General features: G+C 45.9%; 1 protein-coding gene across 4 annotated transcripts in view; it reads right to left on the bottom strand.

The window, feature by feature from the left end:
- PCBD2 (pterin-4 alpha-carbinolamine dehydratase 2) overlaps positions 1-16,989 on the bottom strand; it is an 83,379-nt gene that overhangs the window by 54,262 nt on the left and 12,128 nt on the right. For 2 of the 4 annotated variants that reach the window (XM_066343122.1, XM_066343123.1), the window contains exon 2: positions 13,479-13,610. The exons of 1 other annotated variant lie outside the window; for it this stretch is intronic. In XM_066343122.1, coding sequence (XP_066199219.1) covers positions 13,479-13,610 — 132 coding nt within the window. Of the gene's footprint in view, positions 1-12,506; positions 12,630-13,478; positions 13,611-16,989 lie in introns of those variants that run through there. One more of the 4 variants, XM_066343125.1, reaches the window with a different exon arrangement.

Raw genomic sequence — 16,989 nt, 5'->3', positions numbered from 1 at the left:
GTGGCCTCCCGTCACTCCTACCATGGCAAGGCTGCAGCAAGGGAGAGGTGGTCTTCCCAAGGTGTGCACATGCACATAAAAATGCCTGCTCCCAATAAAAACCTACAGGCCCACAGAGCTCTGATGGGCATCCTCACATACCCATCTTGCACTCATGCAGGACTACATCTTGATAAATTTCTAGACTAGGACAATGGGTATGTGCATTTTAAAAGTTGACAGACTTTTCCCAATTGCCCTCTGAAAAGATATGAACCACACTCCCACCTCTTCACTATCAATCTCCACATCATGGCTGTACTTCTGCCCTCACCAGTTTAGACACCACAGTCCAATGTTTTCATCTCTCTTGCCCCTGTATTCCTCCACTGTACCCATTTGGCAAAAGTCCAGTCTCTTGTTAAGCCCAACTCGGCACCTACTGCAAGCCTGTGCCCAAACAGGGAACATGGCTGGACAAAACCCACAAAATCTTCACTTAAGGTGTTTGACTATAAACCTCTAGCGACACTAAGAACTACCCAGCAACTGACCACACTTCCCTAGTTAGCTCCCTGTCCTTGTCCCCCATCTCCAAGATGACTAGCTCACTCCTTTTCCTGTCTTCCCAGATCTCCAACACTCTGCCCTCCCACCCCTGCTTGTTCTCAATGGATGACCTCCTAAAAAAAATAGGAAATCTCAGAAGAGAATTATCTCTTCTTCCTTGGACAAATACAGCAACCCACTTCATCTACATACATGCACTCAGCCTTCTTTCTTATTCCAATGCACACACCATCCCTGTGCCTTCACCCACCCCCTTCATCCTGTCTTCTCCTGCTCACCAAGGACTGTGCTCTCACACTTGTGCCCTCCAACAACTCCCAAACTGATACCTCCAGCCTGCACACCAATCTCATTATCTAACTGCTGACCCGATAGCCACTTGGGTGACTAAAAGTCTCTCAAACGTGACACAGACAAAACAGGTTTCTTAGTTCCCTACCCTACCCTCCGTGCCATCTTCCCTAGCTCAGTAAATAACACCATGGCACCACCCTTCATCCCTTAGCTTGAACTAAAACCTTGGGATCACCCTTGACCCTCACCTTCCAATCTAACAGTCTTGACTGTTCTGTCTTCCAAACACAGAAGGAATCCTACATTTCTCTCCACTCCACTGCTACCTCTATACTTCCCATCTTCCCTTGCTGAGCCTACTGCAATGGTACCTACGCAACCCGGCTGCTTCCACTCCTGCCCTCCGCCTGTCTATGTAAGGACCAAGAGAAGATCAGAAAATAAGCAAGGCACTAATGGAACAGGGAACTTAAGGGTTACAGGCAGGTCCTGCTCCTGTTCTGTTAGGAGTAACATGCCCAAGGTCGTTCAAGAAGCAGAGACAGATAGGGACTCTGGGAAGCTGAGAGAGAAGAAAAAAAAAAGGAAAAAGAGACAAACGTTTGCATTCTATTGGTTAAAAGACCCTTATCAGAAGTTTAGGTTTGGAATTCGCCAATGAGCTAGACCCCAGCCCCTGTTGCTATGCTATGTGCAGCCCCCTTAGCAAATAGGTTACCGCCACATCTGCTTCTGTATGAGGCTTGCTTGCTTAGCTTATAAAAAGCTTTAGCTGTGAGCGCTAGGTGCGATTCCCATCTGTAGCTCCTTGTGAGCACAGTGTCTCTGGACACCTTGGGAATTTGCCCCTGCGCAGGTAAAACTGGCCAATAAAGTTACATCTATACTCCTGAAAGTCTCCGACATTTGTTCTTGACCCGGTGGATGCTACATCTCTGGGGGCTCGTCCAGGATTTCCCTTGGTGGAGTTTTTTGGTCGGAGACCAGAGGGACAGCTCGAGTTGAGTAAGTACTCTTTGAGGATCATTTGGTTTTGGTTTTGAGCTCCGGAGCATATAAACCTGAGGTAGTAAGTGGGACGCCGCTGGTAACCTACCCAGGGCTTTCAGAACGGGACGCCGTTTTCTGAAAGGAATTGTTAACTCTAGGAGTTAACTCTAGAAGTGACCGGTCACATTAGGAATTTCTGCGCCGCGCTGCGCTGCATTTTGTCTGTGTGTGAATGCCTGAATTGAGTGTGAGACAATCTTTTACTCTAGCTTTTTTTTTGCTTATTGGTTGGGGTATTTTGATAATTGTTTTGTTAATTCTTGAAGGTTTAGAAGCAGACAAAGCGGGATAAAGAAGAATGGGACAACAAGAGTCTGTACCCGGTTTTCCACTTGAGTGCCTGCTAAACAACTTTTCTGATTTTCAGAAAAGAGCCCAGGGGTACGGAGGGCCACCTCCGGACCGAGAGACCCTCTGGACCTTGAGTCAGTTAGAATGGCCTGCCTTCAACATAGGGTGGCCCACTGAGGGAACTTTTGATCTTCCTATTGTGTTTGCTGTCCGAGCTATTATCTACCAGGTGCCCCATCCAGACCAATATTTGTATATAGATGTGTGGGTTGATATTGCCACAGATAAGCCAGGGTATATCAGAAAGTACATAAAGAATGGCAAGAGAGAGAGAAGGGAAATATGTTACTGCAAGTAACCAGAGGGCAGGGAAAGGCAGTAGGGAGGAAAAGGAGAAGACCAATTCCCCGGTACAGTCCACTGTACCGTCATCTAGAATTTACCCTGTCTTGCCTGAACCACTGGAGGATCCCTTAGGCCCAGTAAATTTCCCTCCTCCCTATCGGCGGCAGGGAGGACTTGATTCCACACAGCAGGACGTAAGTGGATTTTTGAGTCCACCACACACCCGAGGAGGGGCGATATATTCGCCTTCTCCTTCGGTAGGAGATGCCGCCATCTTGCCTTTGTCTCCTGCAGGAGGCACTGCCATCTTGCCTCCTTCTGCAGGAGACACTGCCATCTTGCCTTTGTCTCCTGCAGGAGGCACTACCATCTTGTCTCCTTCTGCAGGAGGCACCGCCATCTTGCCTCCTTCTGCAGGAGGTGCCAGGGGGAGTGCGGCCATTTTACCACTCCGGGAAGCGCCACCGGCACCAGATGCTGGTCCATGAGCCCCCCCTCGCTTCATCTATGTGCCTTTTTCCACCAGTGATTTGTACAATTGGAAGCGGGAAAATCCTCCTTTTTCTGAGAAACCGCAGGGACTAATATCCTTGCTTGAGACAGTTTTTAGGACCCACCAGCCAACGTGGGATGACTGCCAACAGGTCTTACAAACTCTTTTTATGACAGAAGAAAGAAATAGAATAATGAGAGAAGCAGTAAAAGCAGTTTTAGAGGACGGGGGAACGGATGGGGAAGCCGAGAATGTCCTTCCCAAGCAGCCCCCAGCCTGGGACCCAAATACCTCAGGGGGAAGGGAAGCACTCTTCCAGTATCGCCGGGCTCTGTTGCGGGGTTTAAAAGCAGCAGCCAGGAGACCCACTAATTTCAGTAAGGTAAGTGAGGTTATCCAGGGAAGGGAAGAATCCCCCGCTGCATTTTTAGAGCGGCTAATGGAGGCCTACCGGGTTTATACCCCTATAGATCCAGAAGCTGAGGAGAATCGCAGGTTAGTAAATATAGCTTTTGTGATGCAAGCTGCATCAGACATTAGGAAGAAGCTTCAGAAATTAGAAGGATTTGAAGGGAAAAATAGAAGTGAGCTAATTGAAATAGCTCAGAAAGTATATATAAATAGGGATGACTCAGAACTAGGGAGAGCAGCTGTCAAGATCCTCATTGCAGCTCATAAGTCAGAGAAGAAGGGAAAAGGAGAGCAGCAAAAAGGCAAAGAGAAAGGTCAACCATGGAAGCAAATAGGCAAGGACCAGTGTGCCTATTGCAAGGAGAAAGGACACTGGAGGAGAGATTGCCCAAAGTTACGGGTTAACAGTCAGAAGCTAAAGCAAGATCCAGAGGTCTTGCTCCAAACCTTGGACTGACGGGTCCAGGGCTCCATTTCTGTCGGCTCCCAGGAGCCCATGGTCACCCTAACAGTCGAAGGAAAGCCAATAGACTTCCTGGTTGACACGGGAGCCACCTATTCAGTTTTAAAGAAGCCACAAGGACACATACAAAAAGAAAATACAAAAATAATAGGGGTAACGGGAAAAGCAGTAGCTTATCCACGGACCACCGCAAGAATCACAAATTTAGGTAGAGGCACTATTACTCACTCATTTCTAGTCATTCCAGATTGTCCTTATCCTCTCATGGGCCGAGATCTCTTGCAGAAACTTCAAGCAACAATAACCTTTAAGCAAGAGGACAGCAGTTCCCAGGAGGGGAAGGAAAAAGTCAGTCTCGAGGTAACGGTGCCCATATCTGAAGAATACTTGATGGCAGTCCTACAGGAAGGTAAGGACGAAGTCATCGGGGTCCCAGAGGAAATACGGGAAAAGGTGCCAGGGGTGTGGGCAGAAACCAACCCACCAGGCTTAGCCGCTCATCAGCCACCTGTCATAGTGCAGTTGCTGAGCACTGCTAGCCCCGTGCGGGTAAGGCAATATCCCATACCAGCACGAGCTAAGCAGGGCATAGCGCAGCATCTGAAGCGCTTACTAGCGGCGGGTATCCTCCGGGAATGCCAGTCAGCCTGGAACACACCTTTGCTCCCAGTCCAGAAGCCTGGGACCCAGGACTATCGTCCGGTGCAAGATCTGCGAGAAGTAAACGCCGGGTAGAGACTATTCACCCAACGGTGCCAAATCCCTACACTTTGCTAAGTTCGTTACCCCCTACTTGTACATATTATTCAGTACTGGATTTGAAGGATGCTTTCTTTTGCATTCCATTGGCCCCCAAGAGCCAGGAGATATTTGCTTTTGAATGGAATGATCTAGAAAATGGACTAGTGGGACAGTATACATGGACCAGGCTTCCTCAAGGGTTTAAGAATTCTCCCACTATCTTTAATGAAGCTTTGTGTAAGGACTTGCAGGGGTTTCGAGCTGCCCACCCTTTAACTGTGTTGCTCCAATATGTGGATGACCTCCTCATCGCTGCAGCCGAAGAAGAGCAATGTAAGACGGCCACCTTAGACCTACTCCAGGATCTCCAGCAGATGGGGTATCGAGTCTCTGCCAAGAAGGCCCAGATTGTCACCCAAACTGTAAGTTACTTGGGATATAACTTACAAGGGGGACAAAGGACATTATCCAGTCAAAGGATTCAAACTGTGTTGCAGATCCCAGAACCCACTAACAAAAGGCAAGTGCGAGAATTTCTGGGAGCAGTAGGATATTGCAGACTCTGGATATTAGGATTTGCAGAGCTGGCCAGGCCTCTCCACGAATTGACGCGGGGCAAAGAAGAACAGTTTATTTGGACAGACAAGGAAAGGAAGGCTTTCCAGGCACTGAAGGAGGCCCTAGTAGCTGCCCCAGCATTGGCCCTACCAGATATGGCCAAACCTTTCCAGTTGTACATTGCTGAGAAGGGAGGGATAGCCTTGGGAATCCTCAGCCAAGAGCTTGGGTCATGGAAGAGGCCTGTAGCATACCTATCCAGGAAGCTAGACCCCGTAGCGTCTGGCTGGCCAACCTGTTTAAGGGCACTTGCTGCTACCTCAATCCTAGTTAAGGAGGCCAACAAACTGACATTGGGTCAGGACATCCAGGTTATTGGAGAACACTATCTAGAACAAGTGCTGCGTGCCCCACCGGATAGGTGGCTCTCCAATGCTCGATTGACACAGTACCAAGCACAGTTATTGAATCCCCCAGCAGTGCAGTTCTTGAAGACGGCAGCCTTAAATCCTGCCACTTTGCTACCGTTGCCAGACCCATCAGTGGTCCATGACTGCAGACAGATATTGGACACTGTCACAGGGGCCAGACCGGACCTCAGGGTATAGGCCTATGAGAAGGCAGACCTCACGCTGTTCACTGATGGAAGCAGTTATGTCCGAGATGGACAAAGATATGCAGGAGCAGCTGTAACTACCCAGGACAGTGTCTTATGGCAGAGAGCATTACCAAAAGGTACTTCTGCACAGCGAGCAGAGCTAATTGGACTTACACAGGCCCTCCAGATAGCTGAGGGCAAAGTGGCCAACATTTACACGGACAGCAGGTACGCCTTTGCCACTGCTCACATTCATGGTGCCATTTACAAAGAACGAGGCTTGCTAACGACAGGGGGAAAAGAAATTAAGAATAAAACTGAGATTTTAGCCCTGCTCGATGCCATTTGGCTTCCCTCTAAAGTAGCCATAATTCATTGCAAAGGACATCAAAAGGGGGACTCTCCAATTATTCAAGGAAACCGTTTTGCTGACATCATTGCCAGAGAAGCTGCAAAAGAAGGAACTGCAGACATTCTACCGCTTTTGCCTCAACCCGTGCTGCCTCCCAACCCTAAGTATACTCCTGAGGAAGAGCAAGAGGGAAAGCAATTAGGGGGTAAAAGAAATAAGCAGGGGTGGATAGAACTACCTGACACTAGACTCTACCTACCCCAGGGAGTTATAGGAGAGATTGCAAAGGAAGTCCATGCAAGTTCCCACCTATGGCAAAATAAGATAGAACAACTAATTAAGAAATACTACAGGGGACCCCAGCTTAGGGATATCGTGCAATCCATAGTTTCTAGATGTAAGGCTTGTGCTAAGGTCAATGCTATAAACAAGAAGCTCCCCCCTTTAGTTAGATATAGGGGAAAGTGCCCAGGAGAGTTATGGGAAATAGATTTCACAGAAATGACTCCAGGAAAGGCAGGATATAAGTATCTACTAGTGTTAATAGATACTTTTACAGGATGGATGGAAGCCTTTCCCACCAAGGGTGAAACTGCTTCCACAGTTTGCAAGATCCTGCTAAGAGAGATCATCCCTAGATATGGAATTCCTATAGCCATAGGATCTGACAATGGACCAGCTTTCATCTCTAAGATTTCCCAGGAATTAGCTACGAGGCTAGGAATTGATTGGAAATTGCATTGTATTTACAGGCCTCAGAGTTCAGGACAAGTAGAACGAATGAATAGGACATTAAAGGAAACTCTAATTAAATTAAGAGAGGAGACCGGCGAAAACTGGGTAGAGTTACTCCCTTTTGCCCTGTTCCGGGTTAGGTGTACACCTAACACTAATAGATGGACCCCCTATGAGCTTATGTTTGGACAACCCGTTCCAATGGTACCCCAACTCACCAGAGAGGAAATAGAGATGTCTAATCATACTTTCCTCAAGTCCCTACAGGCATTGCAGCAGATTCGGAGAGAAGTAAGGGAGCTGCGGGAACAGAGAGCTGCAGCATTGGAAGACAACGCCCAGAGGTTGTCGCCACTGGACCCTGGACAGTGGGTTTGGGTTCTCAACCACCGTCGAGGGAACCTAGAGGCTCGGTGGCAAGGACCATTCCAGGTGTTGCTCAGTACCCCTTCTGCAGTCCGGATAGCAGAAAAGCCCTATTGGATCCATCTCTCCCACGTGAAATCAGCCCAACCACCTGACGAAGGATCCCAGAGATGGCAAGTCAAACAGACCCCTGGAGAGCCTCTAAAGCTCACCTTCTCCTCCACTTAGGACTGATGACTTTTTATTATTTACCCAGCAAGGGACTAGAGTTGCAGGAATGGGTTTTAATCAGGACAGCAGATGGCTCAGTTATAGCACAGAATAACACCTGGGATAGTAGCACCTCCATAACACTCCAAGCTGATTTATCAAAGTTTTTTGAAGAAAAATTCTGTGATTCACCAGCAGCTTGGAGACATTCTGATTCAGCCAGGAGCCCGCTCTTAGATAACTGGCCTAGCTCATACACTGCAGGTAGTAAGTGTGCACCTCATGTTAAAAATAGGGCTTTATAGTATACTCCACACTATGCCTGCCCTGAACCCCCTTCCGGACAGCGCCGAATTTGCGGGTCTCACTCAGATTATTTTTGTAAAGCGTGGGGTTGTGAAACACTTGTCAGTGAATTTCAATGGAGTCCACCGAAACCAGACCCAGACATAAGTCTTTTTCGATTAGGAACTAGATTAGGGGGAAGAAGGCCCAATGATGGTTGGGATGAGGACTGTGCTAAAGATAATTGTAACCCTACTATCATTACTATTAAGAAGCCTAAAGACCCAAGTTGGAATTCAGGAAAAACCTGGGGGCTAAGATTATATGTAACTGGACATGATCCTGGTACCTTTTTCACCATTAGAAAGCTTCCTACAAAGAACAGACCTTTCCTAATAGGAGTAGGGAACGGGCTGCCACCTAGGCCCCCTGTCAGCCTTCCAGCAGCACACACTCCGGCAGCACCAAAACTCCCGGACAGTAAGACAGGCCTAGACCAGAGCGGAGCTACCACGACTCCTACTGTAGACTCTTTCCCAATAGAGCCAGAGGAGCAGGACCATAAATTGCCTTTTTACACTCCCAGCCCATTACTGGAAAGACCACACCACCAAGAGACGTATGCCCTAGATTTATTAGATAAGGTATTCCCCTTCTTTAACAAGACACAGCCTGAAATTACAGAATCTTGTTGGCTTTGCCTTAGTCCCAGACCCCCTTTCTATGTAGGGCTTGGAGCCAACACCTTGAGAGAAGGGGAACTGGCTCCTACTACAGTAACCCTTACGAGGGGCCGGAACCAGGATCAGATGAAAGATTGTGTCTCAGAAGGATCTCTCACTTTAGCAGAGTTCCATGGGAAAGGAACCTGCTACCTCTTAGCAAATTTCACCTTAGGTAATTCCAATTACAGTGACTATTGCCTTAACCAAGAAACTCTACTCGCCACCCTAGAGGACCCAAAAGTGACGAAGGCACCTGAAGGACTATGGTTTGTGTGTACTCAAGGCATCTTCAAGTGTATAGTCCCCACTCATCCTGAACTTTGTGTAAGTGCTTACATTATTCCACAGGTATATCTGTATGGGGGAAATCCTGAATTCCTTGTGGCTCCCCCGAGGCGGGAAAAACGAGCTCCACTTCTTATCCCTATCATAGCTACCATAGGAATTGTAGGGTCAGCAGCAGTAGGGACAGCATCCCTCATTCAAGGGGAACTTACCCTCAGACAGCTATCCAAGACATTCTCCAAAGATATTGCGCTTCTCCAAAACCAGGTAATATACCTCGAGAAGCAAATAGACTCCCTAGCCGAGGTAGGCCTTCAGAATAGGAGAGGACTAGACCTCCTCCTACTCGAGCAAGGAGGACTGTGTGCTGCTCTAAGAGAAGAATGCTGTTTTTATGCTAACCACTCTGGAGTAATTAGAGAGAATATCAAGGTACTTGCAAACAGATTAGAAAATAGGAACTTAGAAGAAGATGACCCAGGATGGTATGCCTCTATGTTCAGAACTTCCCCTTGGCTAACCACTCTTATATCTACAATTGCTGGGCCATTACTGATACTTTTGTTAGCTCTCACTATTGGGCCTGTAGTTATTAATAAACTCCTTACATTTATTAAGGAAAGAATCGAGACTGTAAAAGTGATGGTTCTGTCTCAACCTACCTACACCATCCTTCCTTCTGATGAAGAATCAAGGGTTTGATTTATGCCCTAATAGGAGTAGGGAATGTAAGGACCAAGAGAAGATCAGAAAATAAGCAAGGCACTAATGGAACAGGGAACTTAAGGGTTACAGGCAGGTCCTGCTCCTGTTCTGTTAGGAGTAACATGCCCAAGGTCGTTCAAGAAGCAGAGACAGATAGGGACTCTGGGAAGCTGAGAGAGAAGAAAAAAAAAAGGAAAAAGAGACAAACGTTTGCATTCTATTGGTTAAAAGACCCTTATCAGAAGTTTAGGTTTGGAATTCGCCAATGAGCTAGACCCCAGCCCCTGTTGCTATGCTATATGCAGCCCCCTTAGCAAATAGGTTACCGCCACATCTGCTTCTGTATGAGGCTTGCTTGCTTAGCTTATAAAAAGCTTTAGCTGTGAGCGCTAGGTGCGATTCCCATCTGTAGCTCCTTGTGAGCACGGTGTCTCTGGACACCTCGGGAATTTGCCCCTGCGCAGGTAAAACTGGCCAATAAAGTTACATCTATACTCCTGAAAGTCTCCGACGTTTGTTCTTGACCCGGTGGATGCTACAGTCTATTCTCAGCAGAACAGTCAGAATGATCTTTCTTTTCTAATTGTACTGGAGTGACAGTGGTTAAGAAAATTATGCAGGTTTCAAGTGCACAGTTCTACAATGCATCTGAACACCGCATTTGGTTTTCACTGCCCCCGCCAAGTCTAGCCTCCGTCCAACACCGTTTCAGCCAGAGTGATCTTTTCAGAACATAAACCAAATCTATGCTCTTTGCTAGAAATCTCCCAATAGCTTTCCTTCACAGAATCCAGTACAAACTCCTCACCACACTGACCAGGCTTAGTGCTCTCGCCCCTCCCTCTCTCAGCCTCACCTCCTTTCTGTCCCCTCGGGAACAATGGCTCTCTGGCTCTCCCACAGTCGCGCCAAGATCATGCCTGCTTGGGGAATGCTGTCCTTCCTGCACTTGCTGGAATACCCTTTCTTTGGGTCATCACATGCTGAGCTCCTCCACATTATTCAGGCCGCAGATGTCCCTCCCCAGAGGGCCTCTCCAGACCACTCTAGCTTAAATAGTGCACTCACCCATCCACCACTCTCTGGTCCAAAGGCCTGTGCTATTTCTCTTCGTGCCACTACCGCGACCCAGAATCATGTTGTCTATTCGCCTGTTCACTGTCCACCTTCCTCACTATAAAGGGAGCCACAGACATGAGCTCACAGTACCTAGCAGAGAAAACGCTTTATAAGTACAGTGTTCACAAAAATTAGGGAATATTTTATTGCTTCATATTCATTTTGAAATATCCCCTAATTCTGCTCACTAAAATTAGGGGTTTATCAGTTCATATTTATTTTGAAATATCCCCTAGTTTTTGTGAGCAGTATATTTGTTGAGTTCATGAATATTACTTTCACAATAAAAATTAAACTAATTTTTAAAAATTTAATTGCACGTACAATCACCACATTGTAAATAACTAGACCTATGGAGAGAGACTACAAGAGAATAGTAAAAAAGATGAAAGTAGCTACAGTGGAAAAAATTGGGTTTTTTTACACCAACCTATTTTAATTTTTTATGTTACTGTTTTATAATAAAACAGCAACAACAGATTTTCTATCCTAAGTGAAAGCTAAGTGAGGACCTGTGAGCATCCAAGGGCCACCACCCTAAACATCCCTGTGAGAAGGAGAAGAGTACCCCGATGCCTGGAGCTGGCCTGGGACTGTTAGCCAGGCCCTGGTGCTGCCAGGAGCTGGCCTGGCCGGCGCACCCGGCCTTGGTGTTGTACGTGAAGTTCAACATCAGACAACGGCCCTCTGTGGGTGCGCAGCCACCTCTCCCAGAGGCCCCAGGACCAGCAGAGCCCTCAGAGAATGCTGCAGCAGCCCTGGAGGCGGGCCCTGGGCCACACGTCAGCACCAGCCTTGACCTCTACCCGATCAAATCCTGTGCCATGGTTGAGGAGCCTATGTTGCCTCTAGGAAATTACGACAAAAATAAGACCTCTGCCATGATATCTAAATACAGACAAACCATAAATAAAATACCCAACCCCCCCCCACACACACACACCTCCCAGCTAATGAGTGACTATTGCTTTTTACAATTTTTAGTTTAGTCTCTTCTCCCTATAGGTAAAATTTATTAAAATACTTTAATATATATATATATATATCTGAAACATGACTAAGATAATATTGCATACCAACTATACATAAATAAAATAAATTTACAAAAGGAGTTCTTCAATTAAAAAAATACTAAATTATAGAATTATACAGTTATTGACAACATCCACTCCAGAGCAAAACCCTAATTCCTTAAAAACTCACCCAAATCACTAACACAAGCCCAAATCCTGTAAGAAGTCTCACCCCACCTCCCTGAGATGTGCCTGGGTCCCTCTGCACTGTGGTCTCTCTCCCTTTAGCAAGCAGTGGACCCCACTCATTCAGCTAATGGTGTTCCTGATAGTCTCTGGCTGATGGGCACAGGCAGCTGTCAGGACATCAGCTGCCATCATAGGAGCCTGGCTAGAGAAACGACCCTCAGATATGGACTCAGTGCTGGTTCTCCGAATACATTCCCTGACATCAGCTGATTTTCTTGTCATCTGCCTGTTTCTCCTAAAAGCTGGATGAAGGGAGAAAAAATGATTCCTTACTTAGATGTCCTGGTGAATAATGCTACAATTAATCGAGGCTGCCCAGGACAGCTTCCCTTCCCTCCCATCTCTGAAAGTCACCCTGGCACAAGGTTAGAGTGGGGCTGGACGACTGACTCACGGTCAGAGCCATAGGCAACATGACTCAAGTACTTTAAGCCACATGTTCAAGCCCAATAAATTAGCCCAGACTTAAAGGAGTCAGGCTGTACACATGTAAGAATTTTAATAAGCTTGGAAAATGCTACCTAGAGCTTATGCACAAGCTTACTGTACCGAAGGGATTCCCCGCCACCAGCCACAGAGTGCTAAGCCCCTGACAAGAGCTTTTGAGCACATAGGCAGCAGTGACAGGGAGTCCGCATGGTCTGGTTTCCTCAGGAGTTGGAGACTCACAGTGGAAGGCTGGCAGCCAGATGGATGGAAAGCAGAAGAGGGCACGCAGCACAGTGGAGCCAACGGCATTTACTAGGAAAACATGCGGAGCTTTCTTTGGTGGAAATCTGGTCCTCACACACCCTTCCAGAAATGAGCAAATGCTGTAATTAATGTCTGCATTTATCAAATGCCTGTTTGTACACAGAACTGTGTTAGATACAACAGAGAGTTATTTAAGCAAAGATGGTCTCTGCCTTCTAGAGGCTGACACATAACGTAAATAAAAACAATAAATCTGTCCTGAGGATTACCAAACTAACTGAACAAACATGAAATAGTCAAAAGCACTGAGCTTATACAAATGCAACGGAGTAAGAACTGCAAGGTTAGTCATGGGAGATGACTCTCTAAACAGGGTGGCGCCTCGTTCACAGCTCCCTTGTGAAGGCTGAGTCTCCACCTGGAGGTCAGCTTTTAAGAAAAACTTCAAGGGCTGCCTATTGGGCTTGGGGGAAACGAGCCAATCAGAGAAGAGGGTGCAGCTTGGGAGTTGATTTATACAGAAATACAACTAGAGGGAGAAAGAAAACTTGACAATCATTCAAGAAAATTAGGGAAAATCAGTCAAGCTGGTGTGTGTTTCTCAACTGTTGTTACTCATGCCCCCTTCAGATGAATAGAAAAAACTCACACTCTCTCACCACATTATTTAAAATCTGAAAGGACACCAAATCAAAGCAATAGTGGTTTCAGAATTTTATTTTCCAAATGACACAAACCACCCTCTTCCCTGAGAGCTAAGTAAGGATGGCCCACTCGGTTGGGTGGCATCAGATGTCAGCAGGATGAAGCAACTATCCTTGAATTCTTAAAGAAAAGGATTTGGATCCTGGGCCCACATGAGACCATACAACCGATAGTATTAGAAAGAGTTACAGTCTAAGGTGACAAAATCAGACCATGGGACTAGCAAGAATATATCATAATTACCTGATTAAAATTTTTGAAGGAGAATTCTTTGTAGATGGCATCTCTCTCTCTTAATTCTGACCATCCTGCTGTTTTAAGGTCAAGTATAACTTGGTTCCTCTCCTCTGCTGTCAACAAGTGAGCATCCACTGACTATGAAAAGAACACATTTAGTATTGAAACGTAAAATTTTAGTTAAACTCAAATAAACATATAACTCTTTTCCTTATTAGATATGTAAAAAAAAAGTCTTAAGGGCAACAATTTCTAACCATCTTTGGTTCCTTTGTTCTCAAAATGCAAAGTTCTCAAATTATAAACAAAAACAAGGCTAGCTATGTATGAAGTAAGCTGCCTCACAGTATGGTGTTTCATTACCCCTTACTTCTGTTTCAAACTTCACAATTCAGTTTCTCTGGTTTATTACAGATATAAGTGAGATTGACCATTACCACTGGCCATCTTACCAATGACCACTGATAATGGCCAGCATCTAGGACTTAGGAAACTCAGGTAACACACCCATCCAAGGGCACCCTGCAAGTCCCCAGAATCAGAACTCAGGGCTCTAAACTCCTGGTCCAGCGCTCTTTGGATGGTCCCACACCACTTTAGCAGCCTTTCACTGTCCTATTTTAATAAGTGTACCCTCAAAATCACCTGGACTCGCCTACCAGGCAGTGACACAGTGTATAGAGCATCGAACTGGGATGCGGAGGACCCAGGTTTGAGACCCGGAGGTCACCAGCTTGAGCGCGAGCTCATCTGGTTTGAGCAAAAGCTCACCAGCTTGAACCCAAGGTCACTGGCTCGAGCAAGGGGTAACTCGGTCTGCTGAAGGCCCTCAGTCAAGGCACATATAAGAAAGCAATCAATGAATAACTAAGGTGTCACAACGAAAAACTAATGATTGATGCTTCTCATCTCTCTCCGTTCCTGTCCGTCTGTTTCTATCTATCCCTCTCTCTGACTCTCTCTCTCTCTGTCCCTATTTAAAAAAAAATAATAACCTGGACTCATGTTGTAAAATCTTTCCTGCAAAAAGTCAAAAAACCCACACACTGCCTGACCAGGTGGTGGCATAGTGGATAGAGCGTCGGACTGGGCCGCGGAGGACCCAGGTTAGAAACCCTGGGGTTAAGGATGCTAATTCTGTTTCTCAGGCCACAACCTGCAAAAGGGGCTCCAAGCAAATTGGTGATTTGGCTCCTCTGATTTTGCCAATTGGATTAAAAAAAAATAGGTCAGGAACATCCTGAAATGGAACTAACAATACATGAGCATAAATTTAAAGGACTTTTAGATAGTGGAGCTGATGTATCTGTTATTGCTAAGCTACATTGACCTCCTTCCTGGCCCACTCATGCAGCAACCACAGAATTACAAGGTATAGGGCAGAGTAAATCCCCTCAACAAAGTTCTGGTTTTCTACATTGGTAAGATTAAGAAGGTCATTCTGGATTTTTTAAGCCTTATGTGCTCCCTGGATGGCCAGTTAATTTGTGGGGTAGAGATGTTTTGAAAAATATGGGAGCGTTGCTTGTCAGTCCTAATGGTTTAGTCAGTACTCAGATGCTTGATTGGGGATTTTTGCCCACCAAGGGACTAGGGAAAGAACAGCGAAGAATTCTTACTCCCATAGAAATGGCACCCAATACCAGGTGTGGATTAGGATATCAAAATTTAGCATAGGGGCCTTGGTAGCTCCTGCTACCTCAATAATGCATTGTGCAGACCCAATTACTTGGAAATCAGATAATCCTGTATGGGTAGACCAATGGCCCCTTTCTCAGGAGAAACTTAGGGCAGCTGCTCAATTGGTACAAGAGCAGCTACAGCTTGGGCACATTGAACCATCTAATAGCCTATGGAATACACTGCCATATTTTGATCTTGTTGCCTCCTGGATTATCAAGGGGCATAGGCGACCCTTACATAGGCAATTTTGAGCCTCAAAATTATTGTTGTTCCTTTTTTCAAATGATCAACAACAATGGCTCTGGGAAACTTCCACTAAATGGCAAATCGCTCTTGCAAATCAATGGACAACTTTATACTGAAACTCTCAACTTAAAATCAGCTCAAAGTCTAGAATTATATGCCATGAGCACGGCTTTTCAGCATTTGCCATATTCCCCTTTTAATCTATATACAGACAGCAAATATTTACTTATGGTGTTTCCACTATAAAGACTGCTGTCTTAGGGACAAATGCTGATGAACTATTTCAGCAGTTCCTCCTTCTTCAAAGACTTGTATGTCAACATAGAGCTCCATGTTTCATAGGACATACTCGAGCTCACTCCATGCTCCTGGAGCTTTAGCACAAGGGAATGCCCTATTTTTTTTTCTGAAGTTGGAAACGGGGAGGCAGTCAGACAGACTCCCCGCATGCGCCCGACCGGGATCCACCCGGCACGCCTACCAAGGGGAGATGCTCTGCCCATCTGGGGTGTTGCTCTGTTGCAACCAGAGCCATCCTCAGCGCCTGGGCAAACTTTGCTCCAATGGAGCCTTGGCTGCAGGAGGGGAGGAGAGAGAGAGGGGAAGGAAAGGGGGAGGGGTGGAGAAGCAGATGGGTGCTTCTCCTGTGTGCCCTGGCCGGGAATCGAACCCGGGACTCCTGCACGCCAGGCCAATGCTCTACCACTGAGCCAACCAGCCAAGGCTTAGGAATGCCCTTGTTGATCAAGCTACCCAAAAGAAAATTATTTGGAGCAACCATGACAGATCGAGCAATTCAGTCTCATACTATTCATCATCAGAACACTGCAGCCCTGTGTAAACAGTTTCAACTTTCTCGAGAAGCAGCACGGCAGAGTGGGAAATCCTGTCCAAGGGGTCCTATACTACAATCTGCCCCTTCATTTGGACTTAACCCTCAAGGACCCATACCAGGACAACTTTGGCAAATGGATGTTACTCATATACCTTCATTGGCAAACAGTCCTATGTCCACATTACAGTGGATACATATTCTGGATTTATAGTAACCTCTGTCAGAACAGGAGAGGCTGCTAAGCATGTTATAGCTCATTGTCTGTATGCATTGTTCTATTATTGGATTTCCTAAACTGGTTAAACTGACAATGCTCCTGCATATGGAGCAAAAGCATTTACTGTATTTTGTCATTCTTACAATCTTTAAAGTCAAAGTATAATATTATTAAAGTGTACCCAGCAAATATTTTAAGGTCAATTTTAAAAAAATTTAAAAGGGGGGAGTCATATCCTGGAACTCCTACGGGTCTACCATATCATGCTTTTTACTTTAAACATTTTTAAATTGTTTTTGAATGCTGATGAACAGGAGATGCCAAATCTTTTTCTCCTGCAAACTACTACCTTCTTTATTTGATCCAGCTATTAACACTGTTTTGTCTTTTTCCAAATAGCTCCAGATATATGGAAAAAATTTATATAGGCGGATGGGGATCCTCAAACCCCTCAGTGAGATCTTCTGAGCATGGCCTTTAAGATACCAAGAGGCCGAAAAAGCCCAATAGAGATCAGGGGAACTACCAGATTTTAG

This window comes from Saccopteryx leptura, chromosome 6, assembly GCF_036850995.1.
Source record: "Saccopteryx leptura isolate mSacLep1 chromosome 6, mSacLep1_pri_phased_curated, whole genome shotgun sequence".
Lineage (NCBI taxonomy): Eukaryota > Metazoa > Chordata > Mammalia > Chiroptera > Emballonuridae > Saccopteryx > Saccopteryx leptura.
This window is presented reverse-complemented; position numbering and strand designations above follow the sequence as displayed.